The 18,789-nt window shown below is 45.7% G+C and overlaps 1 protein-coding gene and 1 long non-coding RNA gene across 2 annotated transcripts; one reads left to right on the forward strand and one right to left on the reverse strand.

Annotated features, from left to right (window-relative positions):
* Positions 1-211: 211 nt before the first annotated feature.
* On the reverse strand, positions 212-15,912 carry GPR37L1 (G protein-coupled receptor 37 like 1). Its single transcript, XM_044447612.1, has 2 exons — positions 15,133-15,912; positions 212-1,411 (listed from the first exon to the last, which is right to left on the reverse strand). Exons 1-2 carry the CDS (start codon positions 15,910-15,912, stop codon positions 602-604), a joined length of 1,590 nt encoding a protein of 529 aa, XP_044303547.1. The 3' UTR covers positions 212-601.
* On the forward strand, positions 12,849-16,631 carry LOC123032016. The gene is made up of 3 exons (XR_006416433.1): positions 12,849-14,350; positions 14,749-14,969; positions 15,929-16,631. It is a non-coding gene; the product is annotated as an uncharacterized LOC123032016 (long non-coding RNA).
* The last annotated feature ends 2,158 nt before the right edge of the window (positions 16,632-18,789 follow it).

An 18,789-nucleotide genomic window follows, 5' to 3' on the forward strand; every position in this document is an offset into this window, starting at 1 on the left:
AGTATATAGGGCCCAAGTGAGTAGATTGACTTTGGGCTCCTAGCAAACGTTTACACAACTAGCTGCTCTACAACACATTAAAACAAACGCTGTCATAGGAAACATTTTTTACTATCTAGTGTATTGGTTTATTGAGGCTAGGATAGTGCTTATCTTGAATATGAGTCTGTCTCAGGCTGACGTGGAAAGTGGGACTGTAAGGTCCTGCATGAGTGCAGAATGGGTTAATTTGTACTATGTCCTCTCTAAGATACTGCAATAAGTCAGTCCTTGAGGGAGCTGCAAGTGGAAATTTTCTCAGCATTTCCCTAATTCAGGGCAGCAGCAGCCTCTCTGGTCCTCCCTGGGATCTGGGGGATTCTGGAGATGTCCACACCCTTGGTAACGTTCAGCAGGAAAGACAAAAAAGGATGTGAGGTCACTCTCCCTGGAACTGCTATTGGAAGGAACAAGCACATGGAGGGACACATGTTCCATCTCCACCGTCAGGCACTTCACCAATCAATACTAAAGAGGGAGAGAGAGAGTAGAAAAACCTTTTGGTCTTGGGAGAAGACGGAGGAAGAATGCTAATGCTCATGCCGGGCTGACTGAGCTCTGCTTAGCATGGGGTGCCGATGGCTCCCACGGGGGTAGGAGACTCCCGAGGCTTGTCAAAGAATATGGAAGAGGACATCTCTGTTTTCAGCTTGCCCTCAGAGCTGCCTTCGCTGGAGGCAGCTTCCTGGCCACACTCCTCGCAGCAGCAGCAGCAGCAGTCCATGAAGGCCTGACCCAGTGGCTTGCAGAGGCAGAGCAGCAGCACCGGAGTCACTGAGCACTTGAAGAACAAGAAGAACTGGTTGACGAGGCTCAGCAGGTCCAGGGTCTGCTTCGTCATGTCCAGAGACAGGTAAGCCACAATGATGTTGCTGACATTCTCTGGGATTGTGCACAGGGCATAGATCACCGTCAGGCCGACGACGGTGCAGTTGAGTTGGCTCTCGCACTGCCCATGCTTGCTGCCGCGACACTCCGACTTGCTGGGGCTACTGATCCTCCTGGTGACCAGCTGACAACTGACCGTGAAGAGGATGGGCAGGCAAAAGTAGCATCCAAAGTACCACCACATCCTGGCATTCTGGTAAGTGAGGACCAGAGAGTAAATGGACTCCGGCAGCTCCTGGGAAGGCTTCATCGTGCAGTAGTCAGTCACCACGCCGGAGACGGGGGAGGTGTCCTGTGCCAGCTGCCAGAGCAGGATTTCTGGGATAGAAAGGGTCATCGAGCCCACCCAAATGACAGCCAGTTTTGCAATGATGGAGTGGCAGTGCTCGATGGGCCGAAGCTTGGCTTGAGGGCTGGTGGCTGCATGGAAGCGGTCAATGCCCAAGGCGCAGAGGCTGAAGGTGGTTACGCCCAAGGAGGACACCTGGAATCACAGTGAGCACAAGAAAAGAGGGTTGTCCTGTGAACTTATGAAGTAGGGAAGTTTTAAAGCAAGAGGAACATGTAATGGTACAAAGTTGGATCACAAACCAGTTTTTCTAATTTCTGGAGTGTCCTCTCAGAAGAGGAAACTCCTCCATCACCATAAAAGAATTGACAAAGATTCCATATTATGCCATAAGAACACAAAAAGAATCATGCTAGATCCTCCTGTCCAGTCTTCTTTCCAACCAACTAGCCACCTGTGAGAAAACCGGCAAATAAGGTATGAGTAAAACAGCACCTTCCTGGCCATCTTCTCAAAGAACAGGTGTATATAGGAATGCTGCCTATGATAATGAAGGCCACATATAGACATTAGGACTAGTAGTCACTGACAACCATAATGTTCATGAATTTGTCCTGTCTTTTAAGGTTATCCAAATAGGTGGCCATTACTGCATCTTATAGAAGTGAATTCCATAATGCAAGTACTTACTTTTTATCTGTCCCAAATCTTCCACAAATCAGCTTCAGGGTTCTAGTATTATGGGAGGAGAAGAAAATCTCTCCATCTCTACTTTCTCTACACCATGCATAATTCTGTACATCTCTATCCTTATTTATCCTTTTTTCTTAGATAGCCAATCTCAGCTGTGCTCTAATCACTTGCTCGTTTTAGTTGCCCCTTTTCCAACTCCTGCAATTCTACAATATCCATTTTTAGATGAGACAACCAGAACCATGCTTAACATTCCAAATGTAGTCACATAACACATTTTATAAGGACAGAATGGAAGTTCTTTTTTTAATTTCTTTTCTAATTATACCTAAGTTGAAATTTGCCTTTTCCCCACAGCATACTGGGTTGACATTTTCATTGAACTATCCACCACAAACTCAAGATCTCTTACTTTGGGATTTTTTCTCCTTGTTTGCCCCAATGTACAACACTTTACGCTTGCTTACGGTGAACCACATTTGCCATTTTGATGTCCATTCTCCCAGTTTGGATAGGTCCTTTTGGAACTCTTCATAGTCCTTTTTGCCTAACCATCCTAAATAATTTGGTGTCATCAACTAACTTGGCCATGTCCCCACTCACTCCTAATTCCAGATCATAAGGATTCCTGTAGATTCTTATTGTGATCCTTATTATTACATATATCCATTGGGAGAATTTTCCATTTATTCTTGCACTTTGCTTTTTGTCCATTATCTAGTTAGTCTTCCGTAAGAACAACTCTCCTGTTGCTCCATGACTGCTAAGTTTGCTCAGGAGTCTTTGGTGAGGGACTTTGTCAAAAGTCCCTTGGAAGTCCAAGTAAACAATATCTACCAGAATGTTTATTGACACTTTCAACGAACTCTAAATATTGATAAGACATACCTTACCTTTTCAGAAGCCATATCATTTTTTTTCTAGAAAGGTGGATCCTTCTATATGCTTACTTTTTATCTTTAATAATGCTTTCCAACAATTTGGAGCAGACACTAAGCTAACAAGCCTGTATTTTTCCAGATCTCATCAGTGTCCGCTTTTCAACATTGGTGCTATGTTGACCATTCTCGAGTCATTTGGGAGGGAGGCTTAAGATCAACCGCGTCACATTTGAGTTCTTTCAGAACTGTAGGATGGATACCATCTAGGACCAGCAATTTGTTTGCTTCCAATTGGTTACTGCAAGTGAGAACTTGTCATTTCTAGTTCCTTAGAATCCCTTCGTGAAAACATCAGCTCAGGTGTCAGTATTTGCCCTACATCTTCTACAGTGAAGACAGGAGAAAATAATTAATTCAGCTTCTCCACAATCTGTTCATCATCCTTCAGTACTCAGCTGCCTTGTCATCCAACCATCTAATTGCCTCCCCAGCTGGTTTCCTGCTTCTGATATTTTTAAAGAATATATTGATTTTGTTAATGCAATTAGTAATATGCTCATTCAAATACTTCTATTCTGTCCTTACTGTTAAATTGGTTTCATGTAGCCAAGGCTTCTTTCTTGACTGGCTTCCTTAACGCTGCTACTTAAGCATGTTAGTAACCTCTTGGTGCTACCCTACCCTTCCTGATCTGCAGCAAGCATCATCTTCTGTTATTGCAGTTTTGAGTAACCTACAAGCATATTTAAGGAAACGCAGCATGAAACCAGGAAAGGTTACTCCTAAGAGCTTTCTTAGATGCTTTCATGAGCATTGCAGTTGATTGTGGCTATGTATGTAGAATCTGATTATGTTGTCTGCAAAACACATTTTAGAAAATATTTATCCAGTGCAGGCCTTGCAGATTATGGGAAGTCTATGTTTGTAAGGTAGACACTAGTAAAGAAATTTGGTTGGCTTTCTTAGATTATGTTAACTTAATCAATTACTTCAGTCTCTTCTATATGTTCATATTGGTGTGTGTGCCCTTATTGTTGTTGGTTTTTGTGTTGTAAACCCTGGCCGTGTTTGCTTCTGGTTTAATTTTAAACCTGATTGGGAGGGAAAGAGGCGAACACAGTGGGAAGTACTAAATTTAAACCGAACATTTGTAGCTTGGCTTCAGACTGACTCTTCTGGTACCCCCACCACCTCCATTTATGTGCCATCTCTCAGGAAACCAGGCTCAGGCATGGGCTACACAGACAACAGAACATGCTGGTAGAAAGGGCTGCATCACTTTGGATTACAGGAGGAGCGATTACAACTTCAAATGTTCTCCTGCTTAATATCATCTTGCAAACAGAAAGCTAGCAAGGCAGGCAAAGGATGAGGAGAGAACCTTTCTCCCTGATACACTACTTTTTTATTCACGGGGCACGTATCATAGGACTACGTGATATTCAAACCTGGTATTCTCCACCTGTGGCTTGAAGCAGGACCACCTCAGGAGCCCTTTCGCGTCATTTTGCTGCATGTAGGCTAGGCCTCATTAATCTATACTTTCCTATTTACCAAAGGCCACCCCGTGGTACAGCACAGAACCTCAAGCCATGGACAAGTTCAGCATTCGTAAGATTTGGCCCTTAAAGCCTCTCCAAACGATCCCTGTCTTCTGATTCTTCCTACCAAAATTCATCTGGCCAAATGAGTTCAAGTAAGTTTGCTGATGTCCCAGCCTAGCCTCTGTTAATTTCCGTTGCATTCAAAACCCCAGGAAAACATCCCAGTTTGCCAAAAGGGAAGAGGGCAAAGTGTGGAGGAGAAAATGCCAAGCGCTGGGTGGGTTTGAAAGACAATGAAGAGCATGAATGGGTATCAGCTGGGGATGCCCTCCCCCTCACTCCCTTGCAAACCCTGTGCTTTCCTTAGCCTCAGGAAACACAACGCCCCATTTGGAGGGTTGTTCAAGAGCTCTGGGCCCTAATTGCAGGCACCCGCTCAGTTCTGAGGGGAACAAGGGACATTCATTAAGTGCAGGAAGCATCGGAAATGGAAAGAGAGGCTTACTTTCTCCAAAAAGCCCTTGTGTCCTTTTAACTGCAGCCAAATCTGCACACAACAGAACACTTCCAGGCTACAGTCACTGCTTCTCACAATGCTTTTTCCAGGCACTGGAATATATTCCCCCAAGCCTCCTCCAAATTCAAAGATGTATGAAAATTTCAGAGGTAGGCGTGCACCTGCTAAAGGCCCTACTTGCCAAGAGCCCCCTGGAGTTGCCCCTCATCTTCATCACTGCAACTACCTTATTCATCTACCTCTTGCTCCGACCCAGGTGAGGAGGTGGTGGTGATGCCACCTCTTAGCTCCTCCCTAATTCTTGGCCTGCCAAACAAGTAAGCAAGTATGAGAAAGAGGAGTAGCAGCAAGAGCACCTGGCCACCAAGGCAGTAAGTCTCACTGGGGTTCTAGATCCATGTTTATCTTGCAGAGCTTTGGTCCAGAACCACGTAGGGGGAAAGCAGCATGCCAGAGGGACAGTGGTGAGAAGCACTTTTCTCCTGCCTCTTCCCTGCACCCTTCTCAAGGATGGTGCTTTGCTCAGGGTGGAGAAAGAGCTGGTAGGCTAATGCCACATAGGGATGGCTGCAGTGAGAGGTGCAGCCTGGCTCTAGAGGGAAATGCAGATGGTGTGTTTGCACAACACGCCAGGCCATTCTGCAAATAAACCATGGTGGGGCCATTGTTTGTGAGATGGTGCACTGACAGATGGTTAGGATCCCTGGGGGCTGTTCCTCCACTCCTTCCCCTTTGGTCCTCCCGCTGATTACATTCCTACAGTACTTGCCATCCCCTTTTTGGTGCACCTATTTTCCCCCTCTTTACTTCAGTTGATAGCTCATCAACAGTGCAACATGTAGCCTATATCCAGTCACCCCTTGCTAATTTCCATCTGTGCTACCAAATGCAATTTGTTCCCTTTTTATAATTACAAGGATCAGATCAGTCTTGCCCAGGCAAGAATATACAAATCAGACAGCCATGAATTTGCACTTGTGTACTTTAAAAGACTGAACAAAATAAAATAATTTAAAGGGCATTTCTGGGGCTTTTTCTTTAAGCTGGCAGGCCTACTTTCTTTTGATGATTGCTTCAAAATGCAGTGTGGGAACTGACAGAAGGGCTGCACTGCTGGCAAATCAGGCAAGATTGTGCAGGGCAGCAAGATTTTTGTTTTTTTGTTTTGTTTTGTTTATGCTCATCTTGCCAGACAGCTCATGAGCTACTCCCCACAATCTGGCACAGGGCTAGTCTCCTGGATTCTTACAACAGGTCAACCCACCATGAATCAAATAATCCCTAGAACAAGCCATGGGTTGACAGGGTAGTTTGTTGCCCCAAATGAACTACACTGCAGGAAATGGTCTGGTTTCACATGACATGACAACCCACCATCTGTCATTAAAACCCAGCCATAACACAGGATAATGTTTGCAAGAGCTGAGCCACTGCTAGCTCACACTAGAATATCTTCCAAATACCCAGTCGCTTGTAGAGTCGCAAGTTGTACCTGTACAAAAGCAGCCAGCTGCAAATCAGTTATGATTAGAGAATGTGCAAATGAGGAAGACTTACTATTTTGCTTTCATAAGCAGCACGATCAAACATCTTAACATGCTGGCATGTAACCAGAACATTTTCTGAATGAATGCAAATATTAAAATGCCTGACCTAGTTTATCTCCAAAAGGGTACAGGCAATGCAGCACAAGGATGGAGGGTGGTAAGTGGCAGCAAGCATAGCCAGCCTAAACCTGTATCTCTTGGATTATTAGAGATTTGTAGATATTTCTCTGAAGCGTCTGTTAGAGGCCCCTGGCAGTGATGGCATGTGCTCACTGCATGAATAACTCCTTGACCCATGACTGCATTTTCCTATTTTCCTTCAGCAAGCCCTTACCCAGCCCTGCAGCCAGTGACCCTGACAAACAGTTCCAAGGGCCCTTTGTCTTCCCTGCCTCCTCCATGTACTGAGCCGTTCCCATAGCCAAACTCTGAATCATTCACAGATGTTCCTCACCACCTGCATGGCTTTCGTTTTGCCTTGAGTAGGGCTGGGGCAGAGAAGCGACAGAGTAAACAGGGATGTGGTGGCCAGAGCGGCACGTTCTGTATAAGAAAGGCAGGGCTCTGGGTATCATGTGGTCAGAGGGGGACTAATTTACACGCTCAGAGTCAAATCTGAACATTGCTGTCACAAGTGAGATACTAAAATTACTGTTCAGCCAACCTTACAAACATGTAACTGCCCCTGAACCCAACTGTTCTGTAGCATAAAATCTGCACACTCCTAAGGGCAAGGACCTGCCTTTTAACATTAGGTCACTCTGTAAATCATCACGTACCCTGAAGGCACCACAGGAACAACGAAACAAGAGCACACAACCAGCCACGTCCATCATCACTTGTTTGGCGCATGGTTCAGCTCCTGTTTGCAGTGGCACGGTCCTGTGAGAAGCTGTGTTGCAGTTGTACTTGGTTGTTATTTATATAGTTCCATTCATGTGCAATGTGCTTTACTGAGGTTACAATCTAAAATTCACCCCAGGAGAAGGTGCGGCCGGGGCCAATAGCCAGGCAATATGCAGTTGGCATGAGAGCCCAAGGGCTGCACCCCAGGCATCAGAAAGGGGCTGGCATTTTATGAGAGATACAAGGAGTGGCACCACACTACTTTTCTGGGAGCCAGTTCCAAGCCTAAGTTTCATGGGCAGGATTCGTCTGTCAAGGTGCCAGCTAAGAATGAGAAGGACGCAGGCCCAAAAGGGGATCTCTGTTTGAGTACATGACTGCTCTGTGAAGTCTAGAATTATCATGTGCTTTATAGCAGTGGTTAGCTGATATGAAGCAGAGATCCAACGAGCAAGTAGACCAGGGCGCCAGATGCAATGTCATGGCAGCAGGCTTATCTCTGTAAACATGTACAAAATGAAGGTGGACCCAAATTAAGCAGAGAAATAGAGTGAGTCAGAAGGGACCTCCTGGGCCATCTAGTCTGACCCCTGGCTCCAGCCGGCTCCACTCATGAAATGCCTACCATGTGTATGAGTGGAGAATGTCTGGTAAGGTTTGGTGTCCATCATTAAGCCATGGTAGACTAGGTATCAGGGACAGGGCATTCTCAGTGGTGACCCTGCATTTGTGGAATTCACTTGCCTGTCCATGCAGCTCATGCAACTCCATCATTATTGATTTTTAAATTTTGATCTGCCTTTTATTAATAACAGTTCTGTGAAATATGTTAGAACTGTCTGCATGTATATATTTTAAGAACGTTGACTTTGTATTTGGACAATTGTTTTATCATGTTCTATTTATGCGTTGTATTTTGTTCCGTTTATTGTTTGCAACACCAGTTTGTGAGGGCTTTCAGTGCTGAAAAGTGAATTAGAAATCTGCTAACAAACTAGCCAACTTTCTGTGTACCCCCCCCCCCCACTCTTGGTGGCAGGTTCCAGAGTGGGTTGGGGCTTGTACCAGATGCCCGCAGTGGACATCCCCCCTTCCATGCTGGGCTAAGCCGTCTCCTTGCCACTGCCACCACTGCCCATTTGCTCTGCTTCTTCCTCTGGGTCCAATCTGCACCACTGCGTGAGAGTGCAGGGTGAAACCACATGCAAGCAGCTGCAGCTCCTACTGCTTCTGCTTCTTCTCACGGCTTGCACCAGCACCAGGGGACTCTTGAGGATCATCAGTGGGTCCCTCCACCCCCTGGCAGTAGTGCAGCTAGGGAGGAAACTTGGGGCCAATGCATAGGAACCCGTGCATAATTGTAAGCCGTCCTGAGATGCCATGCATAAGGGATGGCATATAAAAGTTTTAAATAAATAAATAAAACCCCCAAATAGTAACTCAGGGTGATGAGAGCAGCATAAGCAAACTCCATGGAATTCCTGTAATCACAGTGGTGCAATGACAGAATTCAGCTTAGAAACACTTAGAATTTACTGTTTTAAAGCAGGGTCAGCATACATTCTAACATGGAAGGGATGTAGAAGCAGGAAGAGGTTGCTAGGCATGCAATGGCCTTTGCAGAGTTAGCTGTATGTTGCCCAACTTAAATAATGTTGACGGTCATTTCAAGTCACCCAACACACACATCCTCGCATGACCAATAAGCACTGGTCCAGCGATTCCCCGGCTGCATCGCTGCCTGATCGCATCTGGGCCTCAGCGGCCACTGAGATTCTGACTGTGGCCAGTCTTTTTTCTCTAATTGTGATAACTTCTGCTCTGGGTCCCTGGTTGGAGAGAAAAGCGATACAAAGGGACAGGATGACAGAGTGAAGGATTTCGCATGCCTCACCTGTGCACTCATTCTTTTGCTTTATCTGATTTGAGGCAGTGTGGTGTTTACTGTGCTGCCACTATCACCATCCGGTTTGGTCCTCAATATCTTTCCCCTTTCACTGGTGCAGAGCAGCAAGGCTGCATTGACATCACTGGCATTCTAGGGCTGTCTGATGTCCTTTATGGAAAAGACAGCCGCCTCTGTTTTTCCTTTTTCTTTTAAAGTATTTACCCTTTCTGCAGAACCACACTGATTCGCTGAGCAGTAAAATCACCCTTTATTTCAGACTACAGCAGCTCCGAAGCATCCAGTATTTCTGAGAATTTCTTCCCCTAATCCTGCACAGCATTGTGAAGAGAAATTAAGATCGCTCTTTTTTTTCTTGTCTCATTAACAAGGTCTCCATGGTAATATATTTTGCCCACTCAAACAAGTTTTTCCATGGAAACCTCCCATCATTGAAAAACCCTCTCTTTACCCTACTTCATTTTAGGAGGAATCCAAACAGAAAGCTGCAAGAGAAGAGACGGCAACCAGGCCGGAGGAGTCAATTTTTTTCTCTTCAACACTAGCATGTTTTATCCAGATCTATGGCTGGTCCTAAACCTCAGTACATTTAATAACTTTTTATCTCATTCAGCCGAAGTTGTGAGACAGACCATTATAATCCCATTTGACAGAGAGAAACATAGTGATTTCACATGCCAGCTTAGTGTGCCGGGACATAGTGATTTTACATGCCAAATTGCAAGTCCCACAACCAAGCTGGGTTTCAGGTTTTGGGTTGAGACACTGCACTCTAGTACCTTCCGAAGGGCCACGGTCTGCCTGGTCTGGCTGGTTCAGCACTGCGTTTCCCACAGTGACCATCCAGAAAGTTCTGGGAAACCTGCAAGTCAGGTTTAAGCATATTAGCACTCTCCTGCTCATATTCCCCAGCATGCTGGCTTTGTGGGGCAAACCTGGAGGTAGTCTATTGCCATCGCAAACAGTAACTACTGACAACGTTATCCTTCATGAATGTGTCAGCCAAGACCTTCTCTGCATTCTGCAGTAACAACCACTATAATTAACTAAAACAGCAAAGGGCCTAGCAACACGAAAAAAACCCCTAGCAATTATTTTCTTGTCTTTTACTACTGCTACAAGACCCTTGAAGACCAACAATATTAAAATATTTTTAAATAATGCATAGTGTGAAGAAAGTGGAGAAGCAAAGATTTTTCTCTCTTTCCCATAATACTTGAACCTGGGGCCATCCCATGAAGCTGATTGGTGCAAGGTTTAGGACAGATGAAGGAAAGTCCTTCTTCACACAATGTTTAGTTAGTGGCTGCCATGGGAAGTGGAGATGGCCACCAAATTGGATGGCTTTAAAAGGGGATTGGACAGATTCATGAAGGAGGATGTTATCAGGGGCTACTGCCCTTGCTGGCTATGTGCTGCCTCTTTACCAGAGGTGGCTTGCCTGCATACACCAGTTGCTGAGGACCTTGGGCAGAAAGAGGGCTTGCACCCATCCTGCTTGAGGGATCCTGTGGGCAGTTGGCTTGCCATTGTGTGCACTGAGTGCCGGACTAGAAGGCCCTTTGGTCTGATCTGGCATGGCTTTATTTATGTTCTTATATTCTTAAAATCATTCAAGCAAAGCTTTCAGCTGCACAGCAATAGAGTGTCCCCAAACACTCATTCTGGAATGACTTTATTCATCTTCAAGGTGCTGCAAGACTCTTGTTTTCACAGGAACAGACTGCCAACAGGATCTCTCTGGAAACTAAGAACTGTCATTCAGCCACTTTACCCATTGGGGTACCAACAGACTCTTCAGCTCACTCTGCCGCACTTCAGATTAGTTTACGGATTTAGTGATCTCTTCTTCCAGGGAGAGACTGAGAACTTGAATGCAATGTGGGGTCTATGGATCCTGACCAGTGAATTCTTCACACCTTCACCAAATGTAATGTCCAACTTAGGTATGGCCTTAATTGCATTTTGGGACATGTCACGTCTCTTTCTGTTTGCAGCCATGCGGTTCCCACGCTAAAAGGGGATATCACTAAAAGGTGATACTTTTAACCTTTTCAGAAATTGCTGTTTTCTTACAGGAATTTCACTTCCTTCCCCTGTCCCTGCACTACATACTTCTGTTTGACCAACTTAAAAGCATAAGGCAAATTGCATGAATTTTTAAAAGCAGGGCAAATAGCAGCTTTGGGTGGAGGTAGACGCTATGCTACAGGAAGGGGGGTTGGGTTAGCCCTCCTCTGAGCTGGCATCCCAATCAGGGTCCCTGTGGCTGATTTTTAGAAGGAAAGAAGGACATGTGGCTGATCCCAAAAATGGTGATAAAAGAATATAATTCACGTAATATCTACTTTGGTCCCAGAATCCCGAAATCTCCCTGGGAGAAGCCATTATGGCTAAAGTGGCATAAAACCATCATGAATTTGTTTGTTTTTATTTCCATTTATAGCCTATCTTTTTTCCTTTCAAGGAACTCAAAACAGCTTACACAGTTCAATCCTCGTCTCAATCTCCTCTCAGCCTACCTCTGTGAAGTAGGTTGGGCTGAAAGTCTGTGACTGGCCCAAAGACCTCCAGTGAGCTCCATGGGTGAACAGGGACTAGAACCCAGATTGCCTGAGTCACAGGCCTACACTCTTAACCACTACATCACACTGGCTTTCAATTAGGTATTTGAGTTTGCAGCTTAGATAGACCTTGGCTGGATCTATACCAGACCCCACTCTTGTCAATTCTGCCTTCCTTTCCTTTCCTAACCCCAAGCTCCACCACCAAAACCAGGTTGATTGGTTTGTTTCTTACCATTAAAAACAGTCTACCTTGAGCACATTCTTAGTTCAGGAACTTGCTTTCAGTGCCAGAACAGAACTAAGTGTGTAATAACAGAACTTAGGTCATCCCAAGAAACTGAATGCTGGGAGATGTGGGTCAGCTAGAAGGAAATACTTCACACAGTGCCTAGTTAAACAACAGGATTTGCTGCCACAAAATGTGGTAATGGCCACCAACTTAGGCAGTTGCAAAACATTAGACAATTGCCTGGGGTCTGTCAGTGTCCAGTCCACTCCAGGTCACCCAGAGATCTGCCTTCTGCTCATTCCTGACCATTACAAACTGATATCAATTTTATGACAGATTAATCATAATGGCGTTTCTCAAAGAATCTGGAAGCTTATAGGCTGTCATACACTTGCTTCTGCTCTTGGCTATGTATATTATTTCCTTGGCTGGAAGCAAAGGTTTGTGGGAAGTAATGCTCATAGCAAAACACTTTCCTGCATCATTTATAGGAATGTTCTTTATCTGTTTAGATCACTGGTAGAAGTACTTTGCATGCCAAAGGTTCCAAATTGTAAGCCGCCCCGAGGTTTCGGCAAGGGGCGGCATAGAAATGTTATAATAATAATAATAATAATAATAATAATAATAATAATAATAATAAAAATTCAGCCCCCGGTATCTCCAGGTAGTCTTGGGAAAAAACTCCTGAAGCACTAGAAAACTGCTGCCAGTCAGTGCTGACACTACCGGGCTTGATGGACCAAGGGTCTGACTCAGTATGAAGCAGCTTTGTTTATGTTTATGAAGCACGAACAGTCGCAGACATCTCCACAAAGGAACTGCTCTTCAGGTGACTCTGGGCAGCAGAGGGAGCTCTATGCTGCAGGCTGAAGCACGTGGGAAAGGTTACACACCCACAGCCGTCCTTCCATGTGGCTCCCCGATTCACAGATTCCCTGCTGTGCTGTGCGTTTCAGGGAGAGCTTCACTCATCCACCACATCCTCTGGCTGCAGCTAGCTATTCAGATGCAGTCCTTTTAGGCACTCATAGCAGGACAGGAGAGGGCCAGCAAGGCAGAGCAGATGGTGCATTCTTATCCCTATCCAGCAGGCAATTCTGCTGTGTTCCAAGTTCACACAGGTCCATTATGCACAGCATTCGCTCCTTAGCTGGCCAGAGCCTTCAGCTGATCTGATTCCCCACTGCTGCTGTGGTGGAAGTCAATGCAGCTGGCTTGGCTTCCGTTCCTTGAAAAGCTCTCCTTGTGTTCTGGAGATGTTGACAGACAGACAGACAGTTCAGAGACAGAGCATTCTCAGGAGGGATGTGGTCACCCACACATACAGCCGTGTGGGATTCAGGTGGCAAAAGGAGATGCCCGGTTAAGCTATGTCAGCAGAGGATCCCCACGCCCATAATGGCAAGAGATTGGTTCGCCCTTTCCCATTCTGTTACCCTCCAGATGGGTTGGACTACGAGTCCCAGCATTCCCCAGCCAGCACAAGACACAACTGCAAATGTCTTCTCCTTTGCATCCTCAAAGTGCCTAATACCCAAGACCAGCCAAGTTATTTTGACATTTGAGGTAGAAAATCCCACAAGTGCCTCTCTCCTTCATCGGCAGTAAAAATATAACATTAAAAAACCAAATCCATTGCAGTTGGCTGCCCTTTACTACACCCACAATGCCTGCTCTGATAGTTAGGGCTGACCCAACCTTGAGAGAAAATGCTTGGGACTCTGTGTCTGACTGGTCTTGTTTTGTTTTTAAAGCATGTATTTTCAGATGCTTGGGAGCAAAGATCAGTGTGAACATACATGAAGGCATCACATGCTCATGGGCTGAGAACAAAGCAGGATGGACTTCGTTGAAAAATAGAGTACACTTCATACAGTATGCAAAGTTTCTCTCCAGGAGAACTTCCTGACCGAAATCAGAACAGTTCCTGAAATCTTCAACTGTTTGGAACACCATTGTCTATTTTCTGTTCCTTTAAAATGGGTGTGACAATCAGAAATTCAAGAAGCGTCTCCCAGCATGGTGAATCATGGTGGTGGAGATACTTGTACTTGGTGGTTTTCTGCTTCACCTCTGCCTCTTAAAGGTACAGGTCTTCAGCCAAAAGAAGGGTGGTGATCTGAGGTGTAAGAGGTTTGATGGCGCTTGAAATATCCCCACTAGTTGATTTTTAACACAACAGTGGGAACCTGTGGCCCTCAGTGTTAATGAATGACTACTTTTTTGGCCATGCTTCAACAGTTGGATGATTTGGAGCAATTAGCAAGTGTAGTCATGTTTTCTCTTTGCTGTGAAACACTTGACTCACTCATTTCTGCACTCTGTTAAAGGCACAAGAGCAGGCCAGACATCTCCACCCTGAACTTGGCTATCAGAAGCCGGAATGCACTATTACCGCCGGGTAAGAATTTTTGCTGGCATGACCATTTCACCTCTTCTTTGTACACAAGAAAGCTTGCTTGGTTATTTTAAAAGTTGAGAGTATAATATTGCAAGCTTAATAGTAAAACAACAGCTTGAATGCGGCCTTTGAATTGTTGGGCCATTGGCACAGCTTCAACCTGGTATTTGATGAACTGAAGCACTGATTTTTTTTAATCTGCATATTATCTTCCTGAGTGTACTTCTGCATTTAGACTCCTACTCTGAGAATTGGCTATATTTCTATTCATTAATGGATGTGAACTTGTTTCAAAAAGTTTGCATTTCCCCTATACAAATAAGGCAGAGTTTTACCTAGTCTGTGTATAAGACTTTGGGTCTCTGATCAGGCTTAAAAACACTGTCTCTCTGTTACAGTACATTCCTATCCCACAAGGAATCCTGCCTGCATTTTTCCGAGGGCATATCAGTGTTCTGGGAAACCTGGGTTCCCATCTAAGGAAGAGGGTTTGGCTGCTTCAGCTCCTAAGACAGTTTTCCCCAGCCTGGCATCTTCCATGTTGACTGGACTACAAATCCCATAATCCCCCAGCCAGCTATATTGCCTGTAGGGACCACTCTGCCATTCCACAGCCTTGGTAAGTAACTAGGAGAGTTGTGCATAGGAAGCACTGAGGCGGCTGAGCGATGCAAAAGGATCAGTCCAAGCTGACGGCATATAGCGGCGGGGGGGGGGGGGGGAGCCACGTTCTCCTGCAGAGTGGGTGCAGGTGATGCAAGGGCAGCAGAAGAACCTCTTACCTCCATGAAGGGTACGATGCGACAGGAGATATCCCCCAGCAGCCTCTTCTTGGTGATCTCATTGAAGATTACCACTGGCAGGCAGAAGAAGAGGATGAGGAAGTCCCAGAAGGCCAGGCTGGCCAAGATGGAGTTCCAGGCACTTTTCATGTAGTAGTTATGCCAGACAATGCACATCACGGAAAGGTTCCCAATGATGCCCACAGCAAAGACAATGAGGGACAGGAACATGACAGCATAGGCACTGTAGGAGCTCTCTGTTACTGGGTACAGAGGGTTTTGGATCTGTGGGTGCTTCCCCAGGGCCACGGTCATATTTTCCAGGGGCTCTGTGCCCCCCTGCACCCCCGGGCTCCCTTGGCGGTGCTCCGAGGCATCTGTGCTGGATGGCACCAGGGCCTTGGTGGGCCGTAAGCTGGCAGGGTTCACAGGTCGGGGGTACTCCCCCTTCACTCCTGGACTGTACTGTTGGGCTGGCTTGGAACTGTTATCTTCTGTCCCCCTGCGCGCCCTTCTCCACCTCAGCCTGTCTTCCAAGAACGGCCGCCCCCTGTCACTGCCAACAGGTCCCAACCCCCTCGCCCAGCTGAGTTCTCCAAGTGCCTCCAGCGAAGCGTTTCTGGAGACAAAATGCCTTCTTAAGTGGCTCTCTCCTGTCTTTTCCTCCTTCCTGGAGGATGCTGAGTGTCCTGCAAGAAACGGGGCAGTGCCTTCCTTCACTGTAGACTCCAGAGGCTGCAGGAAAGCCAGCAACAGCACGGCGGTCCAAGTCAAAGGCATTCTTCTTCTTTTACAGAGGTCGCGGGAAAAAAGGCACAAAGAAGAAGGCGACTCACCAAGTGAGTGGAGATGGCACTGCAAGCTGTGAGCAAAGGGGACCTGGAGCGCGAAGAAGGCAGGGAGGACGCTATCCGGGAGCCAAGACACAGAGGCACTTCGGTCTGCTTCTGCCAGCTTCTCTCCTGTTCTGCATTCCCTCAGATCTTTGGGAAGGATAAAAACCCTTCTCCCCACTCATTCACTCCGGCCATCCTTTGTTGGGCCACAGGCCCCCTGGTGGCCGAACGACAATGGCTACCAGTGGCTACGGAAAAGATCAAAACCGCGGCGTTACTGGAGCTAGTCGGAACAGGCTGAATGGTAGAAAGCAGCCACCAGCCTCAGTAATAGACCCCGGTCGGTTTTGTTTCTTGGTGCAGTACAGCTGCGGGGAGCAAAGGAGGCTCGCTTTGGGGAGAAGCGGCACTGCGCCGATTTCTTCAGCCAAACGAACAACAGGCAAATTCATCACAGGCCGCTGTGCAGGACCTGCTGATGCCAACATGCTCAGACAGCATGCACTGCTGTTTAAGAAGTCTCTCCTTGCTTTTGCGTGATTTTATTATATTTCATTGGTTGCACCCTGTTTCAAGGATAATTTTGTAAATGAAAAGCAGGCCATGTACTTATTAATAAAATGCTTGAGCTAATGAAGAAATTAAAGCACAAATGTATGTGGACCAACAGTTGTATGACTTTTTCCACATAGCAGGCTGACTCTGTGTGTGAGTGTCAGCATGCATTTGTCCATGTGTGTATTTTTGTGCAAAGGGAGTGGCAATTCACACAACCAATTGTACCCCACATTTCTACCAAAGGAACATCCTGTTCAGAAAATGGCTGAGTCAAACGAGCAACATCATGAGAATGTGTTCATGTGCATTCTTTAGCACACATCCAGCTCTCTGCTTACCCACATTTACTGTGCCAATGCAAAGTTGACAAAAATGCGTTGAATGATACTGTAAATCTCAGTTGAATGCTATGTGTGATGTGGAGAAATAACACATCAGGCCTAGCAAGTGAATCTTTGTTAAGGCATAAACCAGGGGTGCCGGAACTCCTTCACGGTGACAGCCACATTCTACTTGGAAGAGTTCCTGGAGGTCACATTCTAATGGTGTCAGGGATAAGCGGAACAGGGACAGGGCAAAGAAGCCAAGAATACCAGCATATTTTCACTTAAACTTCTTACTACCAGTAACTAAGCATAAAGAGCAGCATTTCATTTCAACCTCTAAGACTCTGGAGCGGACTGCACAGAAGCTAAAAGGATGGGTGGAAATGAGGCATGACCCTCTGGAGAACCCCAGAAAAGGGCATTGGGCCCCAGGCCTGAGCTTCTACACCCCTAGCATAAGCTTTTGAAGATGAGAGCCTATTTCATCAGATGCATAAAGTGATAACTGCAGTTGATAGGCATATATACTTCCTGGAGAACAGTGAGGTCAGAGGAAAATAACATAGTATCAGTACAGACTGTGACAATTACATGGCTCCAGTGTTAGTAGGACAATGTCTCCATGCTGGATTTCATTCTGAATGTTAAAAGAAATGTCCATGCTGCAGTAGGGCACAGATAGCTCCTTAAAGGTTTGTACTAGACCCTGCAGCAAATATACCGCCCTACTGACATAGGAACAATCAGCCTCTGTGGAAAAATAGATGCAAATGCATTGTGTTGATCATGAACAAATCATGAGAACGCAAATATCCTGGCACTGATAAGCTAATTAACACATGTGATGAGATAAAAAAGGTTATCCTGATTCAGATCACAAGTCACAGAATCGAATAGCTTTTTGATGCAATTGAGCATTTTTACTCAGAAGAGTCCCTTTCCCATTCAAAAACTTCACAAGTCAGCACTGGAGAGGCATGGAAGTCTGCAAAGTTCTGTGACTGGTTTTCCTTGCCAGTGTAAGGGAAGTGAGAAGAAATAAATGAATCATAGGTGGGGCCACTGAGAATGCAAACTGCTCCACTCACTGAAAGCCAGTTCACCCAGCCATTCCCAGCTGTGACAGCTGCACATCCTGAGCCCGAGTGCCATGAACAGGGCAGGGTGTTTTAACACTGATGCCACATGCTAAATCAGCACGTACGGTCTTGGCACAATTGATCCCAAAGCTGTTTGCTAAACTTGCTTTCTGTCCACAGTATTAAGCCGAAACAATCTGCTGCTTCATCATTTATTTGTCTGTTTGTTTATTGTATGACTATGGAGTCCTCCTGAAGACATCCAAAATACTTTACAAATATTTCAGAAAATAAAAAAAAAAACATAATCAAATAAAGATTTAGAAGCAACCTTAAAAAGCCGCAATAACCATGGCAGTGCTTTTAAAAGCCAAGTGTAAAAGATGTGTCTTCAGACTTTCCCCCTGAATTCGGAGAGAATTGGGGCCAGTTGAACTCCAAAATGAGTTTGGCTGCAATACAGGGGAAACCCTTTCCCAGAGGCTCAACAAAGGGGGCTCTGTAAGCAAGTCTGACCTCAAAAGGGTGTCTGCTCAGCCTAACAATCCATGATGGAAAAGCTGTGCTGGATTTGGATGTCATGCTAAACCACCTATGGTCACCACCACCATGGATTAACCTGGCATGTGAACTTGTTCTATGAGTGCAGAAGGGAAGCCCCAAACCAAGCTTAGTCTGGGTAAGTGTTTTCATATTGGATTGCACCAGTCATGTCTTTTGCCCTAGGACTTCCAGAAAGTTTTGTTAGAAACAATTAAGTCCTGGTTAAGTGCTGGACTGGATCCAGTGGTTTGAGCCCTTCTCACAACATGGCAGCCATTGCTAAGGCAGGAGAGCTCCCTTAGCAGAGAACCATAG

The sequence above is a fragment of the Varanus komodoensis genome, unplaced genomic scaffold (assembly GCF_004798865.1).
Source record: "Varanus komodoensis strain SLA01 unplaced genomic scaffold, ASM479886v1 scaffold52, whole genome shotgun sequence".
Taxonomy (NCBI): domain Eukaryota; kingdom Metazoa; phylum Chordata; class Lepidosauria; order Squamata; family Varanidae; genus Varanus; species Varanus komodoensis.